Source organism: Fukomys damarensis, unplaced genomic scaffold (genome assembly GCF_012274545.1).
Source record: "Fukomys damarensis isolate Sample0158 unplaced genomic scaffold, DMR_v1.0_HiC HiC_scaffold_15, whole genome shotgun sequence".
NCBI classification, from domain to species: domain Eukaryota; kingdom Metazoa; phylum Chordata; class Mammalia; order Rodentia; family Bathyergidae; genus Fukomys; species Fukomys damarensis.
Window position 1 is genome coordinate 22218921 of NW_022900927.1, and position 15792 is coordinate 22234712.

Consider the following 15792-nt stretch of genomic DNA (forward strand, 5'->3'; position numbering starts at 1 on the left):
CGCGCGAAGGATGCGCCGCCGGGATCCGGCTGGAATCCGCCGCGACCTCCCGCGGGGCGACGTCCTCCACCGCCCCAGCCCCTAAACTAAGGGGGTGGGGGCGGCGCCCAGGAGAGGAGTGCAAGCGAGAAGTACAGCTAGAGAAGAGCCTGAACAGAGAAAGGAGGGTAAGAGAAGCGCAAAGAGGATTAAGGAGGACCTGGGAAGAGAAATACGCAGATGAAAAGAGAAGATAGGACGGGGGGCGTCCTGGGTCTGGGTCTGGGGTGGTCCCCTCCCCCCAAGGTCCACAGAGCACCCCTGAAGTTGTTGGAATCAAACCCCTTCCCACGCAAATGACAGCGGCGATGCTACCCACGGTCAAGGAAACCGGGAGAGGCAGAGAGGAGGAGAAAGGGAGAACAGCTAAGGAGACATGGGGAGGTAGCAAATGGAGAAACGGGGAGGTGCAGAAAGAAAAGGAATGGAGAAGGAGAAGGAGGGCCTAAGTTTGATCACCAAGGTCGGGGATGAAAGGAGAAAACAAAAAGAAGGAAGGAGTGCAGGAAGAGCAAATTTAGCTGGTGAGGAGAGGATGCGGGTGTCGAAGAAAGGCAAGTATGAGAGAGGCTGGGCCCCAAGGGCAGCAGTGGAAGCCGGTCTCCAGCCTCTGACCCTTGGCAGGACTGTGCATTTCCCAGGCAGCAGGAGAGGCAGGGACTGCAGGGGCAGAGGCCTGGGCAGGCTCAAACCGAGCTGGGTGGGACAGAAAAGGGATCTCCACAGGGACCCAATGGCCTGTCCCTCTTCCTCTCCCTTCCCCCAGCCTGGGACAGAAGGAGAGGGATGGGACATTTTCCAATTCTCTATTTATAACTCCAATCTAGAAATGAGGCTAGGAGGAGAGATAGAGAATAATTTGACAAAAACTGGAATGCTGCTGACTCCCACTTTCCCTTCCTACTTCCCTTTATTGATGGTGTCAATAATACACACACACACACACACACACACACACACACACACACACACATATATACACACTCTTTTTTTTTGGTACACGGGAATTGAACTCAGGACCTTGTTTGTGAGGCAGGCAGCTGAACCACTGAGCTAAATCCCCAGCCCTCAATTTCTGTATATGTCCATTCTCTCTCTCTCTCATCCCAAACTCTTGCCCCCCACCTTCTTCTCTGTCACTCTTGAAATTGTTCTAAATGTCATTGTCTCTGTCCTTCAAATGTTCTTTTATGATTCTCTCCTTTCCTATCTTAAAAGCTCTAGGATGTGTGCAACCTAACTCCTCATGTTCCCATATTCTCTTTATCTGTCTCTCATTTTTTTGTTTTGTTGTAGTTTTGGTTTTGGTTTTGGTACCAGGGATCGAACTCGGGACCTTGCACTTGCAAGGCAGATGGCGGAACTGCTGAGCTAAATCCCCGGCCCTGTTTTTTGTTTTTGAAACAGGGTCCCACTATGTAGTTCAGGATGGCCTTGAACCCATTATGTAGCCCAGGCTGGCCTCAAATTCATGGCAATCCTCCTGCCTCAGTTTCCCTAGTGCTAGAATTACAAGCATGTGCCACCATGTCCACCTCCCTTTGTTTCCCTTACCTCTTTGTTCAGAGTTATACTTTATTTTTATTTGTGTATGTATGTAGTCCATAATGGTACATTCCTTGAGGGGAATTGGTAAATGTACATAACACTAACGCATCTTAATTATTTTTATCTGCTTTCCATCTGCTCCCTCAGAGATATATATATATATTGTACCAAGGATCAAACTTAGGACCTTGTGCTTGCAAGGTAGGCATGGTGCCACTGAGCTAAATCCACAGCCCAAGGTAATAATTCTCAAAGAAAAAAATAAACAAACTGGAGGCCCTTTTTTTTTAATGGTTTTTTTTTTTTTTTTTTTTTTTTTTTTTTTTTTTTGTACTGGGGACCAAATTCAGGACCTTGTGCTTGCAAGGCAGACAGCAGAACCACTGAGCTAATTCCCCAGCCCCAGCTAAATTACTCTGAAATGCATTCGGTGCTGTGGTCCTCCATTTTATACCTCAGCCATGGGTGTTATGTCCAGGGCAGTCATGCACCTCTAAGCAGGTGCTACAAAGAAATCCACGTGTGATGGAAGGGCTGGCCCCAGGATGCACCACTACTCCCATTAACCATCTTTTTCTGTGTCAGAGTCCCAGACAGTAGGAAGGAGCTGACATATGAATGCAGAATTGTAAAATCAAGACAGAACCAGGACTCCAGACTTGAAGCCCAGACTTCAGACCTGAGTCCAAATGTCTCGAGAGTCCCTGCTGCCTTCACGTCTGCACCTGCAGCTCCTGCCAGCCTGGTCTCCACTCCACTGGCTGCCAATAAATCCAAGGCTGAAATCGGATGCCAAGATTCTGCTTCTGACCTCCTGTGTCCAAATATTTGAGAAGTCACTTCACCCGCCAGAGGAGGAAGGAATAGAAAAGAAGTGAGATTGGCCTCCCAAAATTAGCCTGGCTAAAAATAGTGGGAGAGAAGGGAACACACAAGAGCATTAGACCAGCCTAGTAAATATAGACAAGTAGATTTTCCCTAAAGGAGAACCGAGACCAGAATGTTATAGTAGAAAGTAATAATGAAAACACTAGAGCAATCCATGGAAGCTTAGCATAAAAAAATCATAATCTGCACAGAACTTATTATGTTGACAGTTTATAAAATAGTTAAAAACCAATGAAGGGAGCCAGGGATTTAGCTCAGTGACACCTGGCCTACCTTGCAAGTTCAAGGTCCTGAGTTTAATCCCCAGTACCAAAAAAAAAACAATGCTCTACCAGGTGTGGCAGTGCAAACCTATAATACCAGCACTCAGGAGGCCAAAGCAGGAGGATGATAAGTTCAAGGCCAGCCTAGGCTACATACCCTATTCAAGGCCAACATAAACTACAGAGTGAGGTCCTGTCTCAAAACTAAAAATAAAAAGCAATGCTCAGATTAAGGATGTGGCTAAATTGCAAAGTGCTTGCCTAGCAAATGCCAGGTCCTGAACTCAAGCATCAGTATGGGGGGGGGTGGAGGAGCTGATATTGCATTATTCCACTCATGTAACATTCTGAAAACCAAAACTACAGAGATGAAGAACAAAATATTGATTGCCAGGGACAAAGATAAAAGGATAGTACAAGCGAGGCTCTTCATGGTAATAAGCTCTGTATCTTGGTTATAGCAGTGGTTATCTGAATTTCTACATGGGAGGCTGAGGCAGGAGGATCACAAGTTTGAGGCCAGCTTGGGCTATTCAAGGCTAGCCTCAACTACATAGTGAGACCCTGTCTCAAAAATCAAAACAAATATAAAAAATTGCATAGTACTAAACATACACACAAATGCACAAGTGCATGGTAAAATCGAGTAAGGCATGTGACCTAGTTAACAGTACTGTATACCATTGCCAAGCATGGTGGTGCACACCTGTAATCCCAGCACTTGGGAGGCTGAGGCAGGAGAGTCACCACAAGTTCAAGGCCAGTCTGATCTACATAATGAGACACTGTCTCAAAAAAAAAAAGAAAAGAAAAAGAGAGAGAGTACTACATAGCAACGTCAGTCTCCTGATTTTGACACTGTATTCCCAGTTACATACCATGTCCCTCACCCTTGGGGGGAGCTGAATGAATGGTACAAAAGACCACATGCACTATTTTTTTTTGCATTTTTTTTAGTTTATTGATAATTGTGGGGGGGGTGTAACATTTATCATAGGGAATAATATTTCTTGATTCTTTTTTCCCCATCCCCTTCCCTTCAACACCTCTTCAACTCCTTATTTACAAAGTCTTTGCTTCCATTTTTTTACTTCTATTCTTTTTCACATGCATTATTTCTGCAACTTCCTGTGTCTCAAACACATTTCAAAATAATTTCAAAAATTAAAAATTGTGAAATGTCCAGATCCAGCAAAGACTTTGGCCCTTGTCAGAATAGACATGAGGCTTTCTCCAACCCTTTCTCCTGCTAACATTTCCTTCCCCTCTATCTGGAATCCCTAATTTCAGCTCCCCAGATCACACTATTTCCAGCTGTTTTCTCTAGCTTACACAAGCAAGTGCTTCCATAACGCACAATAGAGAGTTAACCTCTCTCTCCACCTCATCTGGCAGAGAGGCTTTGAGTGTGTGCATCCCAGGGTCAGGCTCTCAAAGCCCAGCACACAGCATAAAGACTTTCTCACCCCACCCAGTGCTCCAGCACCAGAATTCTTCTGCCTGCCTCTGGATTCTGGCTCTAGTCAGAGCCTGAACTGTGGGAGTGGCTTGGAGAGGGAGATAAATGGGACTGAAGGGAGTCCATGGGGAAGTGGCTTGACCACTCTGGTCTTTGAGGACCCAAGAGCAGCCCCTGCATCTCAAGGAGAGGACTGGGAGGTCATTTCCCACAGGGCGCCATTTAGACAGTCTTGAGGGCCCCTTTTCTTTGAGTCCTGGCTTCAGGCCAACATTTGGAACTTGGCCACACCACAAACGGCCCCCTCTCTTGAAGCCCAGCCAGATTTCCCAGTGTGTGAAGCCTCCACTCCCTCCATGTCTCCCACAGTCCTCACCCAACCCCTAACAACTCAGCAGCTCCCAGTCCACGGCTTGGCCCAGCCAGCCAGTTTGGAGTTTGCTCATTAAAGCTAACTCTGAGGGAGACCTCAAAACAGGGAAATAGAGAAAAGGAGCACGGAGTTCCATTTATTCTTCCTAAAGGAAAATAATCTGGGTGGCATTTATAGGGAGAAGTAGGCAGAAAAGAGGTTTCACAGTTCGAGAGTCTCTGGATATGCATGAAACTTGTTCCCATCTCTAACAAAAGCAGGTGCAGCTGAGCTTCAAAAGCAACAGAAACTGGGGTTAGACAGTGAACAATAAGGGCCCAGGAAAAGAAGAGATGGAAGATGTCCCTAGGGAGATCTGCTAGAGTCCCCAGCTATAAGGCACTGCCCATCTCTAGGGCAAAGGATCAGCCAGTATGTGGGAGAGGAGGGCAGGGCTGATGTCTGCAGATTCCTGGCAGACTCTGCACTGATTGTGAAAATGTCAGGAGGGTGTGTCCAAGGGGTGAGGGCAGCACTGCAGGGGCCTGATACTCTCCTCCAGTTGGCCTATTCTCATTGCACATTCAGCCCAAAGACCCCAACACCAACCACCTCATAAGCCCCAAACCTCCATTTCACTTTCTCAGGTCACCATCCTGCAGCAGCCATGCCAATCCCTGTCTCTCTCCCTCAGGCCACATAGCTCTGGGAGTGAAGACCAGGCATCTTCCAATCTGCCTCTGTTCTGCTTGCTCACTGCAGTAGGAAGTAGGGAGGGGAGGACTGGGCCAAGCTGCCTGGTGATGCTCTCACTCTTCCCGCTACTATTGATCATCCTTCCCTGGAGCACACCTCTTCCCAAACACTCCCACTGCCAGGATTCCCTTCCACTCATGCCCACTCACGCCCACCTAGCTATCGGGGCACAGTGAGGAGACAGGGAGCTGCCCTACAAAGTGCTTCCTGGCCTCCCCAGCTGGGGTCTCTCCCAGGGTTTCTGCAGAACAGAGGATTACACTGAGGCTCTGGACTCAGCTCCAGTTTGTATCTTAGCTCTATTATCTAACTGCTCTGTTTGTCAGATTCTTCATCTGAAAATTACAGGTAACAATAATGATATTTCACAAGATTGTCTTAGAAGGTAGGAGTGGTGGTACACACCTGTAAGCCCTGCACTTAGGAAGCTGAGGCAGAAGGATTGCCATGAGTTCGAGGCCATCCTGAACTACATAGTGAGACCCTATCTCAAAAAAAAAAAAAATGTTCTAGAGACTAAATGAATTAAATCATTTAAAGTGCTTGACCTATTTATTGTAAGTGACTAGAAAATGTTGAGAAAACGTTCATAATATGCATATTAGCATACAGACACACAGTATCCAAAATTTTTACTTAGTTTGGGGGGGGGTTGTTTTTTGATTTTTGTTTTTGAGATAAGATCTCACTATGTAGTCCAGGTTGGCCTTGAACTCACTACGTAGCCTGGACTTGCCTTGAAAGAATGGTAATCAACCTCCCAAGTGCTGGCATCACAGGCATGTGCCACCACACCAAACAATTTAGATTTTTGTGTTTGTGCTCACTTTGGCAGCACATACCCTAAAATTGGAAGATTTTTGTGTTTGTGAGTGTGTAGGTATGTGTGTGTGCACAGTGTCGTGGGTCAAACTCAGGGCCTTCCAGGCAAGCACTCTACCATGTAGCTACACCCCAGCCTGTATTTAAAATTTGGCAGGTACTTAATGTTAGGGTACTATTTCACAAATAGATGAATGAACTAATCAATCACTAATTCTCAATTTTACTCCAAAAATTCAAAAAAGAATTTATTCTAATTCAATCAGTACTCGGTTCTCCTCTATCTGTAGTAGATATAATGAAATCAGTTTCCACTATGAGCCAGGCATGGTGGTGCAAGGCTGTGATCTCAGCACTGGGGAGGCTGAGGCAGAAGGATCACCACAATCCCAGCCCTTGGAAGGCTGAGGCAGGAAGATGGCCCAGAGCATGAGGCCAGCCTGGGCTAAACAGTGAGTTCAAGGCCAGCCTGAACTACATAGCAAGGTCCTGTCTGATAAAATAAAATAAAATTTTCAACTATTCCACTGAATCCTCAAATGAGTAAATGCCAAAATGGGAAACAATCTTAGATATTGTTTAGGCCAGTGATTTTCAGCCTCAGATGCACATCAGAATCACCTGAACAGCTTTTTAATAAAATAATAATGTTCAGTCTCCACCCCTCAGAGAATCTATTTCAATGTAGGATCAAAATGTTTTTGGGATTTGTTTTGTTTTTTGGAGACAGGGTCTTGCTATGTAGTTCATCCCAGCCTTGAACTCACTATGTAGGCCAGGCTGGCCTCAAACACTGGGCAAAACTTCCTGCTCAGCCTCCTGAATGCCAGTATTACAGGTCTGTCCCACCACATCAGGCCCAAAGCTTTGGGGGGTGGGTACCAGGAATCAAATTGAAGACCTTGTGCTGAGGACCTTGTGCTTTCACAGCCCCAGCCCTAGCCCAAAGCATTTTAAAAGCTCTCTCCCATGTGAATTTAGCCAGGGTTGAGAGCAACTGAGTACAATCTCCCCATTTTACTAAAAAAGAAAAGTAAAATCCATAATGAGTGAGCAAATTGCCCATAGTCACTTAGCATGATAGTGCAAGACCTTGATCGGGGAGTGGTAGTGTACAACTAATCCCATCACTATGGAGGCTGAGGCAAGAGGATCCCTGTGAGTTTGAAGTCAGCCTGGGCTATACAGTGACATAGTGAGATCAAGGCCAACCTGAACTACATAGGGAAACCCTGTCACAAACCCCAGTCCCCGCCACAAGCTGAGCACATTGGTGTGTACCTGTAATTCCAGCTACTTGGGAGGCTGAGGCAGGAGAATTATGAGTTTGAGGGCAGCCTGGTAAATAAAGCAAGACCTCCATCTAAAGAAAAAAAAAAAAAACTACTCTGACTTGTTTGAAATCCATGTGTATTAGACTTCTCTTGACTGCTTTCTATAATCTCATATATACCTCCTATTTTTGGTGTGCCCACAGCCTGGACTTAATTTGTTTGATCCACATTTCTATCACTCGGAGTTTTGCTTAGTAACATGTAACACTTCTGATTGGAAATTTGCAGTTTCTTTTTCTTTTTTTTTTTTTTTTTTTTGCACTGGGGATGGAACTTAGGTCCTTTCGCTAGCTAGCGAGGCAGGGAGCGGAGCCACTGAGCTAAATCCTCGGCCGGCGATGTCTATAATTTTTGTTGGGATTACTCCTGGAAGCATTCCTCTTTAGTTCAGAGAGGCACTATATAATTTACCTTCTACTTTGGCAGAAGCACTTAATGCTTCTGCTAAGACTAATTGGGTCCGCATTCCCTGACCACAAAAGGACAGAGATAGAATTGTACCACACGCAGCTCGCCAAATAGCAAAGCGCCATAGAAGGCCGATGATTAAAATGCTTCCCCACAGCGATCACCCAGAGCTGAGCGACCTGGTGGGGCAGTAAGAAGAGAGAGGGCTAGAAAAGAGGAAAGCATTCTCTTCTAAGGGAAGGGAGCTGGAATCAACTGAGAACCCGCAGCACTGCCAGGAAGTACGGCCAGAGAAGGAAAAGAATTTAAATGAGCTCAGGGAGCTACTGCTACCCCAACAGCACTATGATAGCCACTCTGGCAATACCAACCCTCTCAGGGGTCTCAGAGCCAACAGTGATGTTAAAATTGGCTCTGCAACATGGGCACTGAAGCACGCTAATTCCAACAAACGACAAATAGCGAGCGCCCAATAAAGAGCTCACCGACCGCGCCAACCCTCTACCTCCCTTCCTAGCCAAGATCTGCACAACTGAACACTTCAAGACTCTGAGAGGGCGGTCACCGGCCTCACATGACGCCGCTGTCACGTGATCAGGCCCCGCGGGAGCCGCGGCGCCTTTCCGTCCCGCGGCTGCAGGATTTCTTAGGGGGTCCAACCCCCCGGCTCACGCCACCATGCTGTCCCGCCTGCTCAAAGAACACCAAGCCAAGCAGAACGAACGCAAGGAACTGCAGGGTGAGCGGAAAGTCCTGTCGGCCTTCTCCCTGGCCGCGGCCTAGCTTCGGCTCGGAGCCTGGACCTCTAGTACCTGCCCAGATCCGGGGAAGGGCGCGTAGTAACGGGCAGCCCGAGTAGAGGAGAGGGAGTGGGGCGGCTCTTCTAGAAATTCCGTCCCCTTGCCCAAAGGACCTTTGGCAGCTCTTGTCCCCTGGGAAACGCTCCCCACTCCCGCCCGAGCGTCATCCTAGCTCCGCCCCTCACCCCTGGGTCGCTTTGCCTATTGGTCGGGGGAGCCGGGTCCTGGCTGCTGGAAGGAGAGCCGCTGGCTGGAAAAGGGCGTCGGACAGCTCCGGAGACTGTTCTGGGAGGCCTGAGGCTACCAAAGTGAAGGAGCACTTCTCTTCTCAGTCCAGACTGGGAGTCCCGGAGTTGCTCATCCTTTGAGCAAGATAGTGAGAAAGAGTGCCTGGGAGTCAGGAGACCTGGGCGCTGTCACGACTCGTTGGCATCCCTGAGCGAGGAAGTCTAACCCCTGCAGGATACCACTTTCCTCATCTATAGTGAAGGGGGTTGCTTTGTGTTCCGCACGGATGTTTCCAGTTCAGGCCCTCTGGATCTAGCTGGATGTTCCGGGAACTAGCAGAATAATACTGAAGGGGTGGGAAAGCATTCGCAGCACCCCCTAAGAAACCCAGGCTTCACTCCAATACCTTTCCTTCCTCCCCCAGAAAAGAGGAGGCGAGAAGCTATCACTGCTGCGACCTGCCTGACAGAAGCTTTGGTGGACCACCTCAACGTAGGGTATGAGCCTCTTCTCCCATGACACCAGTTACCTCCCCCACTCATCCATCACCCAAGTTAGGCAGTAGCAAGGTGTCAGAGCCTCGGGCTGCTGTTGAAGGTTTGGGACAGTCCACTTATTCCCCGTCCACCCTCCAGCCTCCCAGAGTAACTTAATGGAGACAGGCTTGAGTCAGCTCTGACCACTAACACTGGTGAGGAAGTAGCAGCTGCAGTGGTTGGAGATGCAGCCAGATTTCTCCTCCCCACATTAAGTTGCCAGCACAGCTTGATGCCATCTGCCCATCTCCCTTGTCCATTCCAAAGTCCAGCTGTCACTTCGGCAGGAGGACAAACACCCACTTCTTCACAGTTTACCACCCTCTCCTCTTCCAACCCTCTGGCAAGCCAGGAAAACAGCTGGCAGGAAAGAGATGGCACAACTGGTGAGGGTGAGAGTAGAACCTGTGCCAGGAGCTATGGCAGAGCCAGGCTGCTTCTTTGCTTCTTTCTGGGCCTCCAGAGACTACCCCCTTACCCAGCCCTAAATCAGATGCCAACAATAGCCAAGGATTTAGGAAGAAACAAAGAATGTTGACTCTTGCTGTGTGACTCAGAAGAGTGCAGAGATGACTATTTGATAGTCCGGCTGTTGGAAGAAAGGAGGCAGTATGGTGCCTTCCATCCCAGCGTGCTCAGAACAGCTTGGCTGTGAATCCAAAGACTGAGTTATCCAAGGGAGTCATGCAAGGGCTGGGGTCATCTTCATTACTCATCTGGAGGGAAACTGGGAGAAAGAAAGACTGTGGTTCAGAACCTTGGACCCACACCCCTGCCCACGTGGGTGCCCCTGGACTCTGCTGTGCCACCATTTGTGAGGTTGGCTCAGGCTTTTTTTTTTTTCCTTTGCTAGAGGCTATTTCACTTTAGCTTAGAGGGCAGCTAATGCAAAGCCAGATTAGAAAGGGTTTTGTTTTGCTGCCCACAGCTCCTCCTATTCCCCAGGAAGGAAAACAAAGGCTCAGTCTATCTTGGCCCTGGTCAGGTGTCCTGCCCACTCTCTTGACTTCCCCCAGGCCCTTGCCTCCTTTGGCCCCCACACATTCCAGTGGGTGGGAGCACCGGATGTGGAGTCTCCTGCCTGACCGAGAGCTTTGGGATGGGGAGTGAAAGATTCAAGGGCCAGTAAGGCAGAACAATTGTTATGGAAAAGGGAAGCACAAAAAAGATTGGTGGAGGATTGAGGACACCAACCCTGTGGTCATAATGGTAACCACAGCTAGTACCTTGATTGAGGAGAATGAGTAGAAGGGAGGGAATGTGTGTTTGCTCATTGTGGGTGAAAGGACAGGACTGGAAGAGAGCCAGGAAGAAATGCCTGGGATAGCCTCTCTCTCTTGCCCAAGGGTTTCTGGGGAAAGGGTTTGCTGTCCCATCCCACCCCAGACTCAAGAAAGGCCTAATTTCCCTTTCCAACTTCTTGCACTTATCCCTGGGCTTCCAATCATTGCCAGATGTGTCCTTGCTGCCAGATTTTCCAAGCACTGCCACACCTCCTTTTCCCTCCCAGTTTCTTTCTCAGGGATATTTCCCCCCCAGATTAAACTTCCTCCCCCCACCCAGCTTCAAGAACTCCTTTGCGGGTTAAGAGAGGGTGTGTTTCTAGTCAGCTCCCAACTTGGCACTCCTGGGAATCCTGGGAGTGGAAGAAGGAGCTGGCTTCATTTGCATGTATGATAGTAGTTTTATGCATCCCATCCTGTAGGCCAGAATCACAGTGTTTTCCCCAGCCCTGACTCCTGGCTTGCTTCCCACTACTACAAGGGAATATACAGTTCTGGAGATGAAGCTCCACCCATCCCATTGGATGTGCTGACCTCCTCCCTCCTCCAATCTTAGTGTGGCCCAGGCCTACATGAACCAAAGAAAGCTGGACCATGAAGTGAAGACCCTGCAGGTCCAGGCTGCCCAGTTTGCCAAGCAGACAGGCCAGTGGATCGGGATGGTGGAGAACTTCAACCAGGCGCTCAAGGTGGGCCGTCCTCTGCATGTCACTGCTCTAATCTGAACTCCCATTGGCTCTTTCAGGCTTTGGTTAAGAAAGAAGTAGGGCCAGGCGTGGTGGAGCACACCTGTAATCCCAGCACTCAGGAGGCCTAGGTAGAAAGATCACTGTGAGTTCGAGACCAGCCTGGGCTACACAGTGAGCTCCAGAGCAGTCTGAACTACATAGTGAGACCCTGTCTTAAAAAAACAACAAAAAAGAGAAGTAGGGATGGTCCCAAATACCCCATCTTTGGCCTCAGTGTCAGGGAAGCTAAAGAAATAAAAGCTGGGTTTGGGGCATAGCTCAGTGGTGGAGCACATGCTTGCATGTGCAGGGCCCTGGGTTTGGTCCCCAGCATCACTACAACAAAAGTGCTCAGATCATGCCCAACTTGAGGTGGCACACACCTGTGGTCCCAACTACTCAGGAAGCTGAGGCAGTAGAATCACTTGAGCTCAAGAGTTTGAGGCCAGCCTGGGCAACATAGCAAAACCCTATCTAAAAGAAAAGAAAAAGCTGGGTGTGGTGGTGCATGACTGTAATCCCAGCACATGGGAGGCTGAGGCAGGAGGATTGCCACATGTTCGAGGCCAGCCTGGGCTACATAGTCAATTAAAGGCCAGCCTGAACTACATAGTGAGACCCTGTCTCAAAAAAAGATAATAGAAAAGATAATAAATGTTAAAAGTTGGTGGGTCCAAGTAAGGCCCTTTCCAGGAGATAGACTGAAAATGTTCCCCAGACAGGGAGTCACACTCTACCCTCTCACTCTTCCCAGGAAATCGGGGATGTGGAGAATTGGGCTCGGAGCATTGAGCTGGACATGAGAACCATTGCCACCGCCCTGGAATACGTCTACAAAGGGCAGCTGCAGTCTGCCCCCTCCTAGCCCCTCCGCCCTCCCCCTTCCCTCCAGTAGGGACAGGAGGAGACTGATGGGTCATGAATAAAATGCAGCGTCCATTTCTTTTTTTCTTTTCTTTTTTCTTTTTTTGGTACCAGGGATCAAACTCTGGTTCTTGTGCTTGCGAGGGAGGTGGCAGAATCACTGAGCTAAATCCCCAGGCCTGCAGCATCCATTTCTATGTGGTGTACTCCAAGGAGCTACTGGCTTCATGTGGGGGTGGGAGTGGAAAGGCCAGAGGTTGCTTCCTCCTTACTTCTTTTACTGTCCCGGCTTCTCTCCTCCTTGACCTGGTGCGTATTGGGTAAGCAGAGGGTGGAAGCTACTCTTATAGACAGTCCTAGTGCCCCCATGCCACATTTCCCAGTTCTGGACTTCAGTGTCCTGCAGTCTGCAAGCCTGGTTCCAGTTCTGGCTCCCTGCCTCTCACCTCGTGCTCATGGCCTCTCCCAGCCTGGCACTAAGCAGTGTCATGTGTCTGGACTAGGTGAGAGATTAATCCTTGGGGGCATTTCAGGGCTGAGAAGAGAAAGGAATGACAGGTCCAAGACCACCAAGAGAGCAGGGCAGCTGCCATCCCTGACAGCTCCTCCCCCTGGGAGGCTAGAGCAGGGATGGTGAGGAACCAAGACTGAGGACAGCCCAGAAAGAGCATGCGCAGATCTGCCCTCTGCCAAGCCCCTGGCTCCTCCTCCGGGGACCTCCTCCACTCCGTTCCACATGCACTTAACACCCCTTCAGACTTCGACCTTTGCCATAGCTAGTGTAGGAGCCGGGAAGACCGGGAGCAAGGCAAAAGCAGCAGCTTTGCATGTTGTAATATCTGCCTGTTCTCCCTTGGAGAGGTAAGTGGAACACCGGGCCGGGAGCTGAGGGTGTGCCGAGAAGATAGCTGGAATGACACGTATTGATAACTGAAGGCTTTTGGCTTTGAACGTCCTTCGTGACACATTGTGCCTTCCATCCGCCACAACCCCAAGGTTGTGTAGCTGGACCTGCTACAAGAGAAACCAAGTTCAGAGATGCAGTGAGGTACGCAGCATCACACTGCAAGTTTGCGGCCATGGGGACTGAAATGCAGGGCTCCTGGCTCTATATATGGTTCCAAAAATAAGGCTGTGGTTACATTTAGAGGATTTCAGTGTCCCTGGTTTAGTAAGAGAAAGTGTGAGGAAGAGCCTTCTCCCAAACAGCAGATACACGCACAGGACCTAGCTCACTGGTGTAGCTGCATTTGCCACAAATACAGGGGTCTTCCCATGCCTTTGTTTTGCACAATAAGCCATAGTTTGCCAATAATCTGCCAAATAAATAATTTCTCAATCTGCTCAAACCAGACACCAGCTGGGACGATGTTAGGGGCAAGGCTTTAAGGGCTGGAATAAACAGGCTTTGAATAAACAACAGGCTTTCCTGCCCAGCCTAGGCTGCCACCTGCAGGCCATCTGGGTCCAGCCATGTGGCTCCCTCTGCTGCTGGGTGCCCTGCTCTGGACAGCACTGTGGTTGCTCAGAGATTGGCAAAGGCTGCCTGCCAGCAGTCCCTTCGTCTTTGTCACCGGCTGTGACTCAGGCTTTGGACGCCTTCTGGCACTGCAGCTGGACCAGAGGGGCTTTCGAGTCCTGGCCAGCTGCCTGACCCCATCTGGGGCCAAGGAACTACAGCAGATGGCCTCCTCTCGCCTCCACACCACCCTGCTGGATGTCACTGATCCCCAGAGTGTCCATCAGGCAGCCCAGTGGGTGGAGACACACGTTCAGGGAGCAGGTGAGTGGTAGAGCCACCAGGAAGGTGGTGCTCCTGACCCCTCCGGTGACCCCAGCAGCTCCTTGTAGAGGCTGGGGGAAGCTAGAGGAGTAGTGGGGAGGAGTGGTAGGAGGTTGTGGCGCTGCCCTACATCTGTCTCGTGTCCACAGGGCTTTTTGGTTTGGTGAATAATGCTGGTGTGGCGGGCATCATCGGACCCACACCCTGGCTGACATGGGAAGACTTCCACCAGGTGCTGAATGTGAACACGCTGGGTCCCATCAGGGTCACCCTTGCCCTGCTGCCCCTGCTACAGCAGGCCCAGGGCCGAGTGGTCAACATCACCAGTGTCCTGGGTCGCCTTGCGGCCAATGGTGGGGGCTACTGTGTCTCCAAGTTCGGCCTGGAGGCCTTCTCGGACAGTCTGAGGTGAGAGAACACGGGGCTCCGGGCTCCAAGCCTAAGTGGCACCCCACTGAACAAATCCGGGCAGGAGGTTTAGCTCAGTGGCACCAGTGCCTGCTTGGCAAGTGCAAGGTCTTGAGTTTGATCCCCAGCTCTGCAAAAATAAATAAATAAATATTGGCTCAAAGATTAAAAATAAATAAATAAATGAGCACCTGCCCAATGTAGCCCAACAAAGATGATTAAGACACAGCACAGTGGAAAATTTATAAGGACATAGTTTTTAATTTGGGGAGTCTTTGTTGTTTATTGAGAAAGCATCTCACTGTGTAGTTTTAGGCTAGATTGAACTCATGGCAGTCCTCCTGCCTCAGCCTCCAGGAATTACAGGCATGCTCGATAAGCTTTGTGACCTTAAGCAACTTACTTCTCTTTACCTGTGTTTTCTTCATCGTTAAATCAGGATAAGATCTGCCTGGTGGGTATTGGGATTGAAATTAGGTATGTAAAACAATCTAACAGTGGGGCCGGGATTTAGTTCAAGTGGTTCCTCTGCCTGCCTCTCAAGCAAAGGGTCCCAAGTTTCATCCCAGGTACCCAAAAAAATGAATCCAACAGTGGCTAGCACATGATAACTTCTCAAAAAAAATCTATCACTGGGCCAGGGATTTAGCTCAGTAGTTCTGCTGCCTGCCTCGAAAGTGCAAATTCCCAAGTTCAATCCCCATACCAAAAAACAAAACAAAACAAAAAAAAACAAACCTAACATCATTAGTAAGAAAAAAATTAGAGCCAGGCAGGGTGGTACACACCTGTAAGACCAGGACTCTGAAGAGGATCACAAGTTCCAGCCCAGCCTAGGTAATTTAGCAAGACCCTGTCTTTGAAAAAAAAAAAAAGCTAAGGGTGTAGCTTAGTGCAAAAACCCTGGGTTCATTCCTCAGCACCAGAAAAAAAAAAAAAAAAAAAAAGCAAACAAAGCCAGGCACGTTGACACACATTTGTAAGCCCAGTATTTGGGAGGCTAAGGCAGGATTGTTGAAGTTCAAGGCCAGCCTCAACTACAAAGAGACCCTGTCTCCAAAAAAAACAACATAGCTGGGCATGGTGGTGCATGCCTGTAATCCTAGCACTCAGGAGGCTGAGGCAGGAGGATCGCTGTGAGTTCAAGACCAGCCTGGGCTACATAGTGAGCTCCAGGTCAGTCTCTACATAGTGAGATCCTGTCTCAAAAAAACATAAAAGGGGCTGGGAATGTAGCTCAGTGGCACAATGCCTGCCTCAAAAGCACAAGGTCCAGGGCCAGGGATTTAGCTC

General features: G+C 49.1%; 2 protein-coding genes across 5 annotated transcripts in view; both read left to right on the forward strand.

Moving 5' to 3' along the window:
• The first annotated feature begins 9 nt into the window (after positions 1-9).
• Bloc1s1 (biogenesis of lysosomal organelles complex 1 subunit 1) lies at positions 10-12383 on the forward strand. The gene is made up of 5 exons (XM_010644793.3): positions 10-167; positions 8387-8608; positions 9322-9394; positions 11273-11405; positions 12199-12383. The coding sequence occupies exons 2-5, from the start codon at positions 8548-8550 to the stop codon at positions 12307-12309; spliced, it is 378 nt and encodes a 125-aa protein (XP_010643095.1). The 5' UTR covers positions 10-167; positions 8387-8547; the 3' UTR covers positions 12310-12383.
• Positions 12384-13063: 680 nt separating this feature from the next.
• The window catches only part of Rdh5 (retinol dehydrogenase 5), a 5415-nt gene continuing 2686 nt past the window's right edge, over positions 13064-15792 (forward strand). Inside the window, exons 1-3 of one of the 4 annotated variants that reach the window (XM_010644789.3) lie at positions 13064-13169; positions 13751-14091; positions 14241-14499. In XM_010644789.3, coding sequence (XP_010643091.1) covers positions 13782-14091; positions 14241-14499 — 569 coding nt within the window. In that variant the 5' untranslated portion in view covers positions 13064-13169; positions 13751-13781. Of the gene's footprint in view, positions 13170-13745; positions 14092-14240; positions 14500-15792 lie in introns of all 4 variants that reach the window. The other 3 variants (XM_010644788.3, XM_010644787.3, XM_010644790.1) reach the window with 3 other exon arrangements.

What these genes read in the sequence shown, in the direction of transcription:
- Bloc1s1 (XM_010644793.3), top strand. Translation starts at nt 8,548, where the DNA reads ATGCTGTCCCGCCTGCTCAAAGAACACCAAGCCAAGCAGAACGAACGC. An exon ending in GTGGACCACCTCAACGTAGG is followed by an intron (nt 9,395 to 11,272) that starts GTATGAGCCTCT and finishes CTCCAATCTTAG; the next exon opens with TGTGGCCCAGGCCTACATGA. An exon ending in ACTTCAACCAGGCGCTCAAG is followed by an intron (nt 11,406 to 12,198) that starts GTGGGCCGTCCT and finishes CACTCTTCCCAG; the next exon opens with GAAATCGGGGATGTGGAGAA.